Below are 17,824 nucleotides of genomic sequence, written 5' to 3'. Positions count from 1 at the left end.
ATGAGGACAGGTTTATGCACAATGAGGCCGGAATTTGAATGGTTTGTCTTTAAAATAAGAGCTTACAATTTCCCCCCAATGAATAATATTGTGTATGTTTGTGGATTAATATGAAATTATTTCATAATATACACAGGCAGTAATGTGACTGGCAATTTTTCAGTAGAAAATCTTACAAAACAAATGTTTATATAACTTCCCTGGATGGGAAGTTTATGGAATCTGCGCTGACTGAATGTAAATCACCTTTGGAGGGAATTAAGAAAGTTCGAGCAAAGTATAATCATTAAAATAAAAAAAGAATATTAACTGTTTTTTATTTATTTTTTAAATTTATTTTGTCTCCAACGGAACTTCATCATACCGCACAATCAAAACACGAGAGTCGATCAATTATTTTGAAAACAGTGACCGGAAGTTGTTGTTGTCATTACGTCTGTCTTGACGCCGGTGCTCGTCTGGACCGTTGAGTCCAATCTTTAAATAGGAGTAATACCTCGGCGGGCGGACGGTCGCGGGAGCCTTGTGGCTTGAACATTTGCTTTTTTTTCTGGATTTAGACCACACAGATAAATTCCAGGATGCCTTCAAATGTCCAAGGTAATGAATTATACTTCAGCGTTTCCCCTTCATCTGCTGTGACGCTAGCTAAAGCTTTGAGTCTTTACAACAGCGCATCAGAGGCCGACTGACTACAGAGCCTGTATCGATATTATGTTGCTATTATTAAAACACCTCTGTTTCCATTTTTCTTTTCCTTTTTTAGGAGGGAAAGCCTTTGGGCTGTTGAAGGAGCAGCAAAGGCAAAAACTGGAGGAGATAAACAAGGTATGCGTGTCCTCTTTATAAGAGCGTTTCTAACGGTCGCGTGTATTGAGGTCGCTTACACTTGACTTGGCATTGGCCTTGTTTTTGAACGTGCGGTACACTGAGGCTTCTCGTCATTGTTGCTGTTTCACTGTGGCTCAGACTAATGAATGCCCTCACATACCATTCATATTATATTGTAGCTGAGCGTGTCGTTACGGGTGATGCATTTTATCGATTTTTACCCCCCCAGTTTCATGGCACTTGTTGAGCAGCGGCATTCCCTCACATATTGATGTGTTCAGGGACTATTTTCCCCCTGACCTGTCACGATCAGCAGGTCACCGCTAGAAATCATCTGAAGCGCGTTTTGTGGCCATTTTCCGCCTTCTCCCTTTGTTCCGACGGAAGACAGGTGTTTGAATGGGCTCTTTGTTTAACACGGAGCCTTGTGTCGTCAGGTAACTATGGCTGTCCCCTCAGATTAACTAGATGTCTGCATAATCTCCGTTTCCCTCCTTTACTGTGGCCGGCGGACTGTCATCAGCTCTGCGGCCACATGGAAAGCAGGTCGGAGGAGGGAGCGCCTGAGACATTTCAGTGCTCACTCTCTGCTCCCGTTATCTTGTTCTTTTTAGATATTTGTGTTCATTAGAGAAATGGGAGGTGAGATGGCCCCAGATTCCATAAGGCTGGGTCTAAAAGGAACAGCTGCACCATTAAACCTCCAGGTGTTTGGACAGTAACATCCATTTCACTCCACTGTATTAAAATTGGTGCATTTGCATTCCAATCCCGGCAGTGTTTGATGGTTATTCACCTGCAAAAAGCTGTCACAGAGTGGTTTATTATTCATATTAGTTTGCAGTTGGCTGACTCTTTACCTCTGGTGATGCCTTTAGGTGTCTTATTCCCCCAAAACACTTACAAGACAAGAAAGCACATAAAACTTCACATGTTTGACTAATATATCTACATTACTGTGACATTGATAAGATTTCTTCTGTCAAAATTCTAGCAACAAAGATGAAAACAACCTTACTATAAAAAAATCTGCTCATTGTCTGTACCTGCACCCCTCCACAAAAGCTAAAACTCAGCTCAGGCCAAGAGGATAGAAAGGTAGCTGTAAGCATAACACGGTTTCATCTTTGCGGAAACCATTTGGTTGAATGGAGAGAGAAATAATAAATACAAGTTTTCTTTACAGCTCAATGACTGTTGGGTGTTTTCAGATGCACTGGCAAAGCTTGCCAGCAGGATTGTCAGTCCTTTAGTAACACTTATTTCTCAGACTCCGACACAGATACAAACTTTAATTAACAACAGTTTGTCATCTTAAACCTTTACCTTTATCCCGAGTTGATGCCCTTTTCCCTGTGTTCGGAAAAAAATATTCTAAACTCATAACTCTGGCTCCTGTCAGGCCTTGAGGAGAGAAGGAATGTGAGGCTTGCATCCGGCCTGAGAGGGATATTTGTGCATATTTCACAAAATGCCAGTCTGAACCTTCAGGTGAAGCTACAGTTCTGCTCTTTCAGGCCTGATAAACGTTCTTTACATTTGAATTTTTTTTGTCAGATTTGACTTGTTCATACATTCTTGTGACTGCGAGAGGACATTCCTGTGGGAGGTTGCAGTCTGATTCAGCTCAGCTGAGTCAGGCCTCCCTGATAAACACCCAGCTGTGATGGATATCCTCTTTAATTACAAGCCTGACAGACACACAGAGGTCAACACAGAAAACAAAATCACTCTGCCTTTCTTGCTCTCTCTTCGAGATGGAGGATGACTCCCACATGGCATATTGCGTCATTATAATTTCATTAGATTAGCTCCCCTCGGGCGCTTCTCATCCCCTCGTGAGGTGTTCCAATTAATAGACACGGTGATAAGTAATGACAATCCAGGGAGAAGAAGATCTTAGGATGGTGAATCATCACTCTTGAGTTGAACATTATGACAGGACCCAGCTAGATGAATCTTCCTGTATGCAATGCTCATGTAGTTTCCTTTAGTTGTTTGTGGAATCCCTCAAGAAGTTTTAAAAATGGTATCGGAACAGGTTAAATGAGTCTTAGTTTCATCAAAGCCTGTAAAACCTGTGTATTTGTTGTTGTTTTGGTCTGATCACCATCAGTTTTATGCAGCTCTCTTCTTCATTCTCAGGAATACCTGGAAGACCAGAAATACAGGGATGAAGAGGACCTGGCTGAAAAACTGGAAGGCTTGAAAAGTAAGTAAATCCAGTCTCTTTCCATTGTGGCTGCCTTTTCTAAAGGGTGCACATGTTTATTCTGGCTTTTGTTCTACCTTCAGCATTTGTTTATTTGTTGGCAGTCCACACACCCGTAATGGCCTTTTAGTCTCGCGCATTTTCTCGTTCTCTGTGGGAAAGACCGACTGCTGTGATTTCTAAAAGATTTGAGGGGCCAAGTCCTCAGTGGCCTGGGAGGAATGTGCTGGGGCGTTCCTCTGCTTGTTGTTTCAATATTCAGAACTTTGCTGAGTAAATGCGTGGCTCCTGGGAACAGAAACAACATTGTTACTAGCTTATTACTGGAATAAAAAAAAATGCATTATTGACAAAAAGACCCCCCTACTTTAATCAGAGATGACATAAAAATGTAAATATTTTTTGGTGTTGGTAGAGTATTTTGTCCTCTGTGTCATTTTTGCCTGTAATATTCATGGCAGGGTAACATATAGCTCTTTATTCTGATAAGGGGTGTAGACCTAGAAAAGGGAAATATGCTTCAGTGTCCTACTTTGAGTGTATGCTCGCTGGAGGAAATGGAGCAGTAATGTATAAACAGAAAGAGGACCCAGGTCCTGGGAGGTTTTCTGTTTTTCTTTTCCATCTCTCCCATACTGTCCCACTGACCCAGAGGTCAGCACCCTAACTATCACTGCTTTTAACTACCAATCAAATCGCATCAGTGCTTCTCATCTCCAGATTGAATCATATCCTTCTTTACATGAAGGCTGCAGAAAGTATCAGTAATAATATTTGTATCATTGGAGGAATGCAATGATAGTTTTCTTTTCATTAGTTTTCGGATGTTATTTAGTAAATCCATTAACTTTTTTTGTTGTTATGTCAAATATTTTTCCCAGATGCAATGTTCCCCCGGAAAGCATTTTATTTGCTAGTATTCCCCGCCAAAATAGAGTTGCCTCAAGAAACCAAAGAACTTATTCTAAGTTTATTAATGTGACATCATAGTTGTTATACTGCGGTATAACCCAGTCCAAAGGAGCAGGAAAAGCTCGTCTGACTGGCTGCTAATTCCTCTGATAGATTCACTCATTAACAAGTGAAAGAAGATGCAGTGGAGAGAGTCTCTCTTTTTTTCTTAAGGGGGACAGCATGCATTGGTGTCGTCACAGTAACCAAATTATGACTTGGATACTTGCCTAGAGTCTTTGATATTGGAGGAGTATCATGTAAAAGCTCAAGTGACTGTAACTGGATGACAGACAACCCAGCATGGAAGTTTTCTGTTTGGAACTTTCATGAGGAGGTCCGTCTCTTGTTAATAGTCTTTCTAATTTAGCTCGATTTAAGCCTCAAGAGTGAAATCAGCCCCATGCACTCGTCTGAAATCGTTTTTATTTTCAGATCCTTTTGTGTTTCGTTGACTTTAGCGCACCGCTGCTGTGCGGAGGCCATTAATCCAGAGTTTGAACTTTGACACTTTAAAGTGCCAGACCTTTGATTTTCATGCTCAATAAAACTGCAGTTTGTGGAATGTTTTTAAACCGTTTAGCTTTAAAAAAAATCTTTTTGTGGCTGTACGACGGTACAGATGCACAAATCTCAAGCTCCGGTAGCTGCAATTTGTAATATTTGTAAGCAGTGGAGGTGCAACAACCGAAACCATGGAATCAGCAAACCTAAGCTTGCATTCTTTTCCATTTATCACTCTCAAATAGACCTCTAGCAAGGAGAGTGGAATTCAATCCGTCTTATCTGCCTTCAGGGTCAGTGTCTTTTAAAGGCATGGGAAAATTCTTTATCTGTTGGCCAGACTAGCAAAGGAAATCACTTAGATCATCATCTGTATCCACGGCTTGTATCAGAAACTCTTCTTTTTATTTTCCTTTTAAATGGAACTCCCCCCTCAGAAGAAATCTGCCAAAGTGGCTGGTGAGCAAACAACTCAGATTAAATCAGGATATGCCAGACTTTCCTATGAATTTCGTAGGAAAAATTGGGTGAGAAAGTCCTTTTTGTAAACTTGATGCCACAGTCATTTCGCCACATCACTTGCTAAAGGAAAGTAGGTCAGGAAGAAGTCCAAAAGACTTGAGTTTTGTTCGGCTGAGCCGTTTTCTGTGGCTGCAGATGATCAACAGGCTGCGCTGCGACAAGTGGTCCTCTCAAAAAGTGCGAGGAGGCTCACTCCCTCAGAGTTTTCGAACAGGGTTGACATTGTCCTGTCCGACTCCCCATGGGTTCACACAGTTAACAAAGCTCCCCCTCTCTCCATCCCAACATACACACACACACACACACAGAGCTTCCATTGTAGGACAGAAATAGCATGTGTAATCTGACTAAAGTGGTCCTCTAAGGAAAAGAGAAAGGAGGGAGATTTCGGAAGAAGCACAACTTCGTCTGCATTTGCTTTTGTGTAAGCAGCCACTTTAGTGGCATGTTAAATTGCTGCTATAAGTCAGTGCAAATGCAGCGGTCTGTATTTACTATCTACTTACAAAGTTCCCTCTGGTTATAAAGCTGTCTTGATTGAACTCAAATTGAGAGATTCACTCTGCACTTTTTGGATTCCCTGCCAAAACAATTAAGGATTCGCTACTATTTTTTTGTTCCTGCGGGCATAATTTGTAATTCAATGAAACGGACTTCTTCACAAAAGCTTTAGATGGGAACGAAGCTGTAAAGCATCTATTCGTTTTATTCAGAGGTGAAAATGTCAATATTTCCTGGATCCAGCCTCTCAAATGCGATCACTTCATACTTTATCAGTCATCAAAACATCATGAACTCATTGAGAGGTGCGATGCCATTTTGTTGTCTATGTCGGTGAAACTACTGTCAAGCTAAAGTAACAGTTTCCTGTCTGCAACTTTGTAAAGAGCGGATCATGAATGAGACATGTTTATGTTTCAGTTAGTTTTCGAGGGAAAACTTGGAAACATCTTACTTCTTTGTTCTGATTGCTATCTGAGTTCTCTTTCAACTGTTGGACCCTCTTGGGTTTTAATCGTCATGTTGGCTCCACTCAGCTGCTCTTTGCCTGCCTCCTGCTGACAGACGCACACACAAATACCCACCTGTCATCGTCAGCTGCTTATGACTCCCCGTGCTGCTCTCAGCAGAGCGGGTGACTATGAGGCCGCCGGACAGTTTGTGTTGCCGGGTTTTGCTGACTTGTAAGACGCTAACTGGGTGTTGGTGCTGGCTGTGCTACAGGAAGCGGTGTAAAAACAATAATCTCATGTGCGTATTTGTTTTGCAGATAAATATGCTGAGTTCGACCTGAATGACCAAGGAGATATTGGTGAGTAACAATCAGCGCTAAAACACCAGCTGCACCCCAGATAACACCTGTCAGCACATCTGACCCCATGTGCTGCGTTGACAGGAGGGAGCAGTAATTAATACTGTGGCTGTATTGTCTGGCCACTGTGAGCACAGGACATGAACAGGCTCATGTGTCATGGTGGTGTGCTTGATGTAAAGTGAGTCCATAGACTAGTGTAAAACACTTTAATTTGGACGTGAGCAGGTGTGAAGTGAACTTCAGTGTCAGACAGTAGATGTATAATTCGTCTGCAGGTCCATTTTGTATATGAAACAACTTTATCATCAGAACTGAAAATATAGGCCTCTTTCCCTTCTTCTCTCTGCTCCAGTCCTCTCCACCTGAAGAACGTTTATTTTTTGCACCAGAAAACGAACGGTAAATGAATTTAGATAATGCCACATTTCCATCACAGCTTCCGCGTCGTCCTCCACCGTTTATTCCATTCTTTTCTTTTATCTTCCTGCAGAGGTTTGTATAGGTGTGCAGCATAATTTGTGGCACATCCTAAAACAACCTCAAAGATCAGGTCTTTGGTAAAAGTTCGATCCGTCTGCTGATTCCGACCCCAAAGGTGTGAGTTTGCACTGCTACTATCAGAAAGCAGAAACTCTCTGCCATGATGCTGAACAAACCAGTTCAAAGGTCTTTCTTTTTTCTTTTTTTCTGCCATTATCAACCTTGTAAATGACATCAGATAAGAGTAAAGCGCGTCTGATGCGTATCGTTTTATTGTGTTATTTGTATGAAAATGCCAGCTGTAAACCAGATTAGAAACTTGGAGATAATGAGATACTTTGATCTCTTCTGCTGTGATGTAAAAGCTCAAACTGTTCCAGGTCCAGTGTGTAGGATGTAGTGACATATAGCTACACAAATGATTACTTGCAAAGTGTACTAACCCCCACAGCATTCCCCCAAAGAACAGGAAGTACAAAAATGAGCAACACTCTCAGAGCAGTGTGTAGTTTGTCCCTTTAGAGCCATGACAGTAACATGACTGAGGGGGGAGGACATTATGGGATTGTAGAGAGATGCACAATATGATTCAGCCTTCTCTACGTCACCGACATCAGTCCGCCTTTTCCCTGTACAAAGTCTGAATCAAAGTGTCAGATTTGCATGGGACAATGGGTTGATTTACAGTGTTGCTAAACATCTTTGGTGCAACTTTTAGCAACTTTTAACATAGAAGATTCCTTTATTTTCATTCAGAGCATCAAAGATGCAAAGCAGAGCCACATTTCCAGCGTTAAATGAACACAATTTAAAAGAATGAACCGTTTTTTTAAAAAAAAAGTGTGTTTGAGTGTGTAAATAAGAAAACTTCTAATTGATGTATTCATGTGTGAGAAGTTATTGCACATTTAGTGTAATATTGCACAGCATTTTTCAGACTTCTTTAGCAACTTCCGATTCTAACCCCGCAGCAAGCGAAATCTAATTTTGTGGAATGGCTGCCCCATGGTAATTCTGTTACTTTATATGTAAATGGTTTGCTTTAAATGTTACACACTCCAACTTAACTGATGAGGCACAAAACCTCGTGTCATGGGTTTAGCTGCAAAGTCCCAACAACCCAGCAGCGCTAAGAGCCCGTGTTGTTTTTAAACCCTAGAAAAGGGAGAGCCACATAACCTGCAATAAATATCAGATTTGGGATTTAAAAAAGGCACCCGCACCACTAATCACTGACTATTAATGACCTAAAATGAAAAGGAAGATGGCGAAGTTGTTTGCATGACAGTTATTTATCAGCTGAAGATGATGACAGCCCTATTCATACGTTCTAAAACCTTTGAGACTCTAAACTCACTCCCTACAACTTTGTTGCTATTGTGTTGGTTCAGTTAACCTCTGAACATTATAACTCAAAAAATTAAACTGCAAAATAAAGAATAGCAAATAAAAAATATATATATATATTTTTTTTTCCAAGATAAAGTAGAAGGAAAAACGATTGGAATCACTCAACTATGGGGCAAAAAAAGATGGAATCACCTCGTAATTTGCTTTTCTGAAACAAATTCCTGGATAAGTCTTAATATGCTAATTAGTTTGCGGTTAAACGAGTGCTCATAGAGCTGCATGAGCTGTTGCACCTGGCTGACTGACAGCGGGCATGTTCCCAACAAGTCAGTTGTCAATGGAAACAATAGAAGGTATCCAAGTCGGAGGAATATGCCTTGAAAATACGAAATACGAAAAAAAAAAAAAAAAAAGAAAATACGAAAGGCTTTTTTTTTTCCTAATGATTGATTGATTTCATCCACTTCCTCTGAAAATATGATTGTTGTATTTTATTTTTTTTGTTGGTTTTTTTCAACCTGGAATTTAAATGGATTTGATGTAATTGGTGAAGTGAAATTTCAAAAGAAAGAAAGGGAATTGAACATTTGTTAGAAGTATCTTTGGCATCCAGAGTAAGAATTGAAATGACTTCAGCTGCCAACTTCTCTTTCTTACAGATCTAATGGGTCTCAAACGGATGATGGAGAAGCTCGGGGTGCCCAAGACTCACCTGGAGTTGAAAAAAATGATTGTTGAGGTGACGGGAGGCAGCAGCAACACTATCAACTACAGGGACTTTGTCAAGATGATGCTGGGCAAGCGCTCCGCTGTGCTCAAATTGTAAGAAAACTCCTGCATGTGTTGGTGGGGGGGGGAAAAAAAAAAGATGTTACTATCACATGAACACTTGTGTCAGCATGGGGCTTAGGGATGACTAGTGATGATGTCATTACCCACGTTGGTTGCCGTGGCAACAAAACCCTTCTACGTAGCCTATCCATAGTCAACACCCTTATCTTTAGCTGGGATCATGGGCTTAGGTAACTGATTATAGGCTGATTAACTGCTAACAGTCACATAGAGCTGACAAAACTCCTAAAACCAATCTGTGCAGCAAGTTCATCTTTCACAATAGAAATTTCAACTTTCTTAAAAGCCTATAATTACCATTTTTTAAGTATTACCTGCTGGATGAGGTAATATAGTTATGTCTGTTCTGAGACTGGGTAATGTAGACGGTATAAGCTGTTTAAAGCAGCCTGGGTCAGCCTGCAGTAGCCAGAGCCAGCATAGCTGCTGCATGTCAGCTCTGCCAGACGGAGCTGGCTGGACCCCTTGGTAGACAAATCTCATAATCCCAAAAAACACCCAGCGGAGAAAATACATAATGTTTCCTCTTTTACCCTCAACCATTTTCGGAAAGTGACTCTCATAATCCCGCAGCTTGCCATTTATAGACGTCTAATTCCCTAATGTCCATCTCATCCACCGTGTGGCGTTCTAGTGAGAGAATATTTGCTTTCCAGAAATGCCGCCATTTTCACAAAGAGAATGGTGTGCCAGTGAGCATCGCAAAATTCAAACGGAGGGTGAAATCTCGGCTTCATCAGGGTCAACTCACGGCACAAAACTTGCATCAGTAATTCACATATCATCCAGGTGGTTCTTTGTTTTTGTTTTTTTTTTAAGCAGCCTGCAGCCTTCTGGACCTACTGATAATAGCGGTGGTCTGCAAAACCTTCCTGGCGCTGCTCTTTTCTTTTGAGAAAGTAAATAGGTGGGGAAAGTAGAGGGTAGAATATTGTGGCAGAATAGTGTTATTTAAAGCATTTGGCAGGACAACAATTGATTTAGTCACAATTAGAGGAAAAACCATTTAGGTCAGGCTCCACAATTGGGCTCACTTTGTATTAGAGCAATACGCAAGTACAAAAGGGCACCCAATCATTGTAGATTGTTCAGCCGAGGTTTTGAAAGACAGATCAGGCATATAGATGCGAGGTAACAGCAAGCAACAGGGGGGCGTGATCGTGACAGAAAACCACTTTTTTTTAAAGACTTTTTCTATGAAACCCAGTCAAATCTGAGAACATGCTGCATACGAACTCACTGTGAACATATGTACATTTTGTCAGTCTTTGGACATACTTCACTGTATGTACAGAGGAACCAATCAGGCATCAATTGTGACTGGACTGACCTCGTGCTGCTGAGGAGCAGAGAAGCTATCCTCAGAGTGTGAGGAAGAACAGAAGTGAAAGTGGTTCGTGCCACAGCCTGAGTCGCTAAGTGCCGGCTTCCTCGTCGGGATCATTGGTCCTTATGGGCTTAGTGGAGCTTTGCAGAGTTTTCCAAAAAAGGAAATTAAAGACAGGCATTCGCTCTGAATAGCTACCATCAGATCACTCACTCTGCTGTGTAAGGCATAAACCACTATTCCCCTCAGAGCTTTCATGTTTTCCCTTCATTCTTTCCCTGCCCACTTACTGCTCAGATTGACTGATTGTAGCTTTGGCTCTCTGTATAATCCATTTTATACTGTTTGTTTGTACCTCGTTTGAATCCTTGTACCACATTGTGTCTCTCAAATTTCCATTTAAAGACATTTTCCTGTCTTCACGTCTCTCTCCATGGTGCTGAAGTAATCAATCCAAGTCGAGTCGATTATTAGCTCCTGTTTTAGTTCAGTTTGGGTGACACTATTTGTGGAACAGTTGATTAGTACAAAAGAAAATTAAGAATTCTGAATTACTTTTTTTTATTTATTTATTTTTTAAACAAAAATGTTTAGGTTTAAGATTTGTAATGTGCTTACGGAGAAGCGCATGATAGACCTACTACTACTTTGCATTGAAGTGACTGTGAAGTTTGCCATGGTATTCGACTATAATCACATTTAACAGTACACTAATACACCAGAAGCAGCACCTGCTGTTTAACCTCTAACCTCTTTATCAGCAAAGTCTCAAATATTCAGATGTCTGCAGGCCCATCATATAGATTACAATCTCACCTATCCTTCATTCAAGTCTACATGCACTGTCACACATCTGAGGTAAATTATTACATGAAATACTACCTTGCTTATTTGACTTTTTTCCTCATCATTTTGCGTCTCTTTTTATTTCTGCCCAGAGTTTTGATTTTTGAAGACAAAGCCAACGGCACCCCCTGCAAGCCAGAAGGACCCCCTCCGAAGCGGGACATCGCCAGCCTGCCTTAAGTGTGGATGTCAGGCTCCAAACGGTGGAGCAAAGGGACCACCTGCGGCTGCGCGGAATAACGTGGAGTGTTGTGGCAATGTGGGACCAGTGATCGAGGATGTTATTTTGTGAATATATGATGTGTGTGAGGTTTCTGTTATTTGGAAGACAGAGCCCAAAACTCACTAAGTGATGTATGACTGTGAATATTCATGTTTTTTCCCCTTTAAATCAAATGTAGCAGTGATAGTTGTATATGTAATCAGATGGATAAGATGCTTTTTTTTTTCTTCTTCTTCTTTTTTTACTAAGCGTTTCATGGTTATATTTTAAGGGAAAACTCCAAATTCTACACGTTCCATACGTTCTGGAGACGCTCATTTTAATTGTGCGAGATGAGGATGCTTTTGGAGAAGCACAAGACAAGAGGCAGTTTTTCCAACACATTTTTTCACTATCCTCAGTCGGCTTTCACAGAACACTTGCCAGGCTAATCTTGGTCAGTGTATCACTTTAGATCAGGTGCCAGAGAAAACAGGGCCAGCCCATTTCCTCTGGATCATCAGCCCCTGGAGCCCAAATGCAGATCTGGAATTAGTAATTAAGGTATTTCAAATTGATAAACATTTGGAAGTGAGTGCACTGCTATGCGTTTTAAATATTCACTCCCATTAGTTTTAGGGAAAAGTAGGTGATCGAGTTAAAGTAGGACTTTGGGCTTCGGTATACGGCTTGAGGAACAGCAAAGCTGACTTAGTTTTAGATCCGTGAGGTTGTAAGCATCCGCTCATTTTGGAAGGAGTGTGATTTACAGGCACACAAGCAGAACAAATGTACATAGTATGCTTCACAAAAGTACAATCATATTCTTTCCAAGTGCCTCAACATGCAGACTCTGTAGCTTAAGCACACAGTTTGAAGACAGGAAGAGCACACGAGTATTCACTTCAGGACATTCTTAGTTTATTAATTCCAGAAAACCGTGAAATAATCTTTCATCTTTTATTGGTAAGTTAGGTTTCATGATATTTGTTGAGTTTGCGTTTTTTGGTATTGGTCATCACAAATTTCTGAATGAATGAAATTCACAAGTGGTGTTTTTTTTTTATTTCTTTGTCTTCGTCAGTGATTTTAATCTGTGCGTTGGATTTATCTCCCCGCTGTTCAATCAGTCAGCCTTTTTCTGTTCGTTTGCTTCTTTTTTTTTTTTCCATTTGTCCAATGATTCCATAACTTGTGCCTCTGTATTTATCTGACCATTTGAATTTTTCCTGTAACTCACATTAAATGTTGTGAAATTGATACTTTTACACATAACACGTTTTACACAGTTGTTGTTTTCAGTAGAAACATGACATATTTTAGTATTAAGACGAACATTGTTTGCAGACACCAAAGGAATTAAAGTTCTTACACTGGCCTGTAAAGCTTTTATGTGCTCATTGTGGTAAGGAAAGTTTGTCTTAAATATGGCAGGTTTTAACTGAACAGGATGAGATTTGGAGCATCCAGTCAGGTGGAAAACATCTCGATTTCACAAAGGGCTCCACTTTCGAACCATTAAACCTGACGTTTTTAATGAAATTCTTGTGTTGTCTTTCGGGACAAAAACCCACAACACAACTTTGGTTGTTAAGTAAAAACAACTCATTATCAGCTTTGTAGATGTCGAGCTGCTTATTGCACGATCACCTCCCGTTTCCTTCCCATGCATGATGAATACCAGGTGGGACTCTGGGTCTTACCACTCGTCGAGCCGTTGTTTTAATGCTCCGGTTTTACTCTAGTTTTTAAATGATCCTCCTGAGCTGTCACTTGGTGTGCATACATGCGTTTAGGCAATAAAAAAAATGTTCATGAAAAAGCAAATAGCGATGAGTTCAAACCGCCCTTATAGTGGACTTGGATGTGTCTTATGTACTGCTTTTAATTTGGGAGAGCAGTGTCTGTGGTGTGGAACAGCACAGAGGATAATAAGCAAGACTTTGACGAGCATGCTAACAGGCGGACCCAGTAGGATTATAATAAGCACCTCTGTAATTAAAATGATAACCACTGTTGCATGTAATAAACTGCCAGGAGCTTATGTAGCCACTGTAGAGGAAAATGATTTGGACAGTGCCAGGATTCTCTTAGAGGAAGAAAAATATGCCAAAGACAATAACCCTGACTCTGAGCCTATATTAGGTTTCTACAGTCAACACTTTACTCTTGTGTTCTTTTTTTTATTTCAGCATTTAAAATGCATATTATCTCTACTTGCCCTTACTTCACGGTCTCATTTTTTTCGTCTTTCAGTGACAACTAGGTCGCTGTGCTCGGAACGTTTTATTCCTAACACATTATCGTTGTGGTGATTCATCTTGATTAATTGCTGTTTATTTTTAATCCCACACCATCAATTCGGAAGTTACACCATTCTGAACTGATGATAATCACTGGTTTGCTGTCTCTGAGATAATGAATGTGCCACTACTGTTCATCCCAAAGCAATACCTCACATGTTTACGTTCTGTCTGCTTTCATAGATGAACATTGCCACCTACTGGACACTCAAAGCCAAGGCCTTTGGCTATATTTAGCGGAATATAAGCAAGTCAAATCTCTGTTTTATCTGACTGCAACCAAAAATATTAAGATTTACTTTTATTTAAGCACTCTCCTCCACAGCTGCTCTGATTCTTCACAGTAGTGGCCCCAGTTAACATTCAGCAGTTGTGTAAAACCTGCATTTTATCTTTTTATATCTGAAAGAGGTCATGGAGTTTCCTCTCAGCCTTGTCTGGTTAGTCAACAGAGCCTGCAATGCTTTCTCCTTCTATTATATTTGAAAAGTAATTCATGCTTTTTATTATATTTTATTTTAATTATTGCTGGGCCTCACATTTAGGCCCTCTCAGTCTTCAGTAGCTCACCAGCAGATGGTTCAAAATGCACCTACAAGAATGCTGACAGAAAAGTATAGAAGAGAAATGAACATGTCACTGCAGTCTTTGCATCTCTGCAATGGCTCCCAGTTCACTTAGGAATTTGAATTTAAATCCCAGCTGATTATATTTAAGGCTCTGAAGAGACAGGCGGCTTCTTTTAACACACCTTATTTGCTTGTCTGAAAATAAATCATTGCTACGCATCCCCCGATTCCAGTTAGAACTAAAACAGCAGCAGGTTGCCATCATATATTAGATCGGCTCACTCTATTGCAGCTTTTAAATCGTGGTTAAAGAGCCATTTTTTCCACACTGGGCTTTTTTTTTGAGCCAACTGACCTCTTAGATCAGTACCATTTCTGTAATGTTGGATCAAAGTTTACACAGCGCATTGCTCAGCTATTGCTTCGTGTAAATTTGCTTTAGAAAATATCCAATCTGTTTGCGGATCACACAGTTTTAAGGTTTTAAGCACAGCAGTAGCATAGCTGGTATAATAAATGGAGTGATAAGTAACAGCTTTGATCATTTGATTCGGTTTACTTAATGAAGTTACTTTAATCACTACGGTAAATTCACATTAAGTGTAAAATGATTGGTCATTGAGCTATAGTTTATGTATGGATTTAGAAATGTGAATAACAATTATAAATTTGAAATGCCAGCTTTGTCATATATCAGCTGTGATCAGCTGTTAAAGAGCTCATGTCTTCCCCTCATAAGGCAGACATATTCAGTGGAGAACATTTGGTACATTACATATTGAAGTGAGTCATCACCGACCTTTATTTAACTTAATATTAGCTGACAAAACCAATAAATAAACGACTTTCCATGAATGTCTGTTAACATTTCGATATGAGAACCAGTCAGCTGCATCCTATATTTGTTCATACAGATATTTTTAACACTAAGACTTCAGTAATGTTTCCTCTCGGAGGAGTTTATATCAGAGATGAGCTGTTGAAATGTGGGAAAAAAAGATGGCATCCTTCTCTCTTCAGCCGTGGCTTAAGTGATCTCCAAGGACTCCTGGCAAAAATTAGTAGAATGTACATAACATTCACTGCTGATTATTAATAATGATTCCAAAATCTCAGCTGGCAACATATGTAACGCTCAAAATCAGAAGTTCTTCTTTGCCGAGTACGTTTGCACAAACAGGGACTTCACAGTTCATTTGGTGCGGTTATCATGAGAAAAAGCATACAAATACAAAGAGGATGGGAAATTAGAATAATGATAAGTGGAGACAAATGAGGTGCAAACTGTACACAGAAGAGAATAAAGGTACTGCCTTGACGGGACGTGTAAGTGGTTTAGTGTAAGGCAGCAGTGTGACGTGTTTATACAGCAGAATTCAGACTTCTTTTTTTTGGCCAGCTCATTAAATATGAATATTTTGTACTTCTTTTCTCAGAAAATGAGGTTTTTTTCATTCTCTTTTTTTTTTCTTGACAGTTACTCAGGCACAGATAAGGGATACGTTTTTTTTTTTCAGAGTTTGTTAACATCTAAATACACTTTATGGTTCAGTGTATTCAATATTTATACTGAATAAATAAATCAGTCTACACAACTGTGTTGTCTTACTGCATTTATCTATACTGCTTGATTGCAGCCTTATGGTTTTAGTCTATATTAGTATTATATTTACCTATATTTAGTTACAAGGTTTTCCATATGGGTAATTGCTTGTTTAGAAATTGAGGCACATTTGATTAAATCAACAGTACAGAGCAGCTGTGACAAGGCCACAAGCTGAGGGAAGGTGGACCTCTCTGAAAACAGGCAGTTGACAGCATTTAATTGATGCAATTCAGAAGTAATAATCATGGGGCTTTGGACTCTCATGGGTCAGGGAATTCTGATCAGTTGTCAGTTTTGCCCAGTTGGTAATCAAACCACATCGAAGCATGTCCAGCTAAGATAACTATGTGGGCTTCTGTAAAGTTCCTGAGGACTTTTAGGTTCTTAAATGGGAAAACAATGCATAACTCTTATAGGTCAGTCACTGTCATTTTCCGTCTAAATATCAAAGTGCAGACAGATTACAGGATTCATACATACAAACATACACTTAGTGTCACTAATGAGGACTTTCTGTACTCACTGTTAATTCCTCACTGACTTCTCAAGGCCGTCATGGTCACCCATCAACAGGTCCTTCTGTCTTTAATAATCACGCACTGACTGTTCTTTGGGTTGTGCTTTGTTTTGATGAAAATTTAAATGAAATTTGAATATTGGAATGACGAAAATTTGTTTAGGTTCAGTTTTTGCATTGTTGCGGCAGAGCAGCCTTGATAGTCTTTTCCATTCCCAGATTAGGTCATCCATTGCTATTAGTGAGCAGTTTCCCTCTTGACCAGTTCATTGCTTTCCAGGTTGTGTATTCTGGGTCATACAAAACCGAAGAGGTGGCCCTGTTTAAGATTCAGATACACAGAAAAGTTGGGCAGCTCTTTTTTTTATTACTTCTTGACTTGTTACCAGCTCACCCGGAGATCGATCCGGAACCGGTTGTGGGGACGAACACACAGAGCAGGACCGTGGCTGGCTCACTGCTGTCTTATACCACGAAAAGGATCTCGTCTGTAAAATTCTGCGTGAAAATCTTTTAAAAACTCCGACGACAGACTGTTTTGAATATGTAACTCTGCTTGTAATTGTTTTGGATATGTAGTCCACACAGCAAGTAAAAACACCCCCCTATCGTAAATAGTTCAGTCTTACTTTCCTTGGTATGATTTTAATAACAGCAATTTTCTGTTCGCATATAATCGTGGTCTCTGTAGACAGATGACTGTCCTTTTCTGCTCACTATCCTTCCAAATTCTCACCCTCATTAGCCTCCAGCTATGAATCACGTCCATTGGACATTAAAATTCAGACATTAAAATAAATTATGTAAAGTCTCATAAATGTGTAATTGCATAACACAACCATTATGGTTCTTCTCTCAGACTGTCTGCATCATATATATATAAACAAAGACCCTTTGTTTATTAAATAAAAAAAGCTTGCTTCCTCACATGTGTGCTTTTCATGTCTATCCTGTGAGGGGTGAGTTCTGTACCGTCATACTTACATAGAGGTATACCTATAGCAGGCCTATCAAATGTGTGCAGGAACACACATTTCATTTGATGATATTCCAAGTTATCAAGGCACTGGAGATACACTTGAGACCATTAAGGTGTACATTTAGGAAACAACCTCAGAATAATCCCTTTTTCAGCTTTGCCAATCCGATTTTTGGTTGTGTGTTATGTGACCACAAATTCATTTTTCAAATGTAATGAATATTATGAATTAATCAAGTGCTGGAAATGAAGTATTTTAAAACTCATACCTATCATCCATAAATATTTAAGACAAATTTAATCTCAACAACATAACAACTCGAAATTGTTCCCATGGATGGAACTAATGTGCTTGATGAACTGAGTATTCACAGTAGACACATTTACACATTAAAAGCACTGTCCAGCTTTCTCTGTAGTATTGAACAGCAGCTGTCACAGAAGTATGCAATTATTTA

The 17,824-nt window shown here is 39.8% G+C and overlaps 1 protein-coding gene across 1 annotated transcript; it reads left to right on the top strand.

Annotated features, from left to right (window-relative positions):
* The first annotated feature begins 436 nt into the window (after positions 1-436).
* Positions 437-12,777, top strand: aif1l (allograft inflammatory factor 1-like). The gene is made up of 6 exons (XM_072372138.1): positions 437-600; positions 767-828; positions 2,977-3,043; positions 6,291-6,332; positions 8,825-8,987; positions 11,283-12,777. Exons 1-6 carry the CDS (start codon positions 582-584, stop codon positions 11,368-11,370), a joined length of 441 nt encoding a protein of 146 aa, XP_072228239.1. The 5' UTR covers positions 437-581; the 3' UTR covers positions 11,371-12,777.
* The last annotated feature ends 5,047 nt before the right edge of the window (positions 12,778-17,824 follow it).

The sequence above is a fragment of the Leuresthes tenuis genome, unplaced genomic scaffold (assembly GCF_036924035.1).
Source record: "Leuresthes tenuis unplaced genomic scaffold, fLeuTen1.0.hap1 SCAF_19, whole genome shotgun sequence".
NCBI lineage: Eukaryota > Metazoa > Chordata > Actinopteri > Atheriniformes > Atherinopsidae > Leuresthes > Leuresthes tenuis.
This window is presented reverse-complemented; position numbering and strand designations above follow the sequence as displayed.

Excerpts from the sequence above, each read along its gene's own strand:
- aif1l (XM_072372138.1), top strand. Across the intron at positions 829-2,976 it reads AACTGGAGGAGATAAACAAG|GAATACCTGGAAGACCAGAA; the intron begins GTATGCGTGTCC and ends CTTCATTCTCAG. Across the intron at positions 3,044-6,290 it reads AAAACTGGAAGGCTTGAAAA|ATAAATATGCTGAGTTCGAC; the intron begins GTAAGTAAATCC and ends TTTGTTTTGCAG.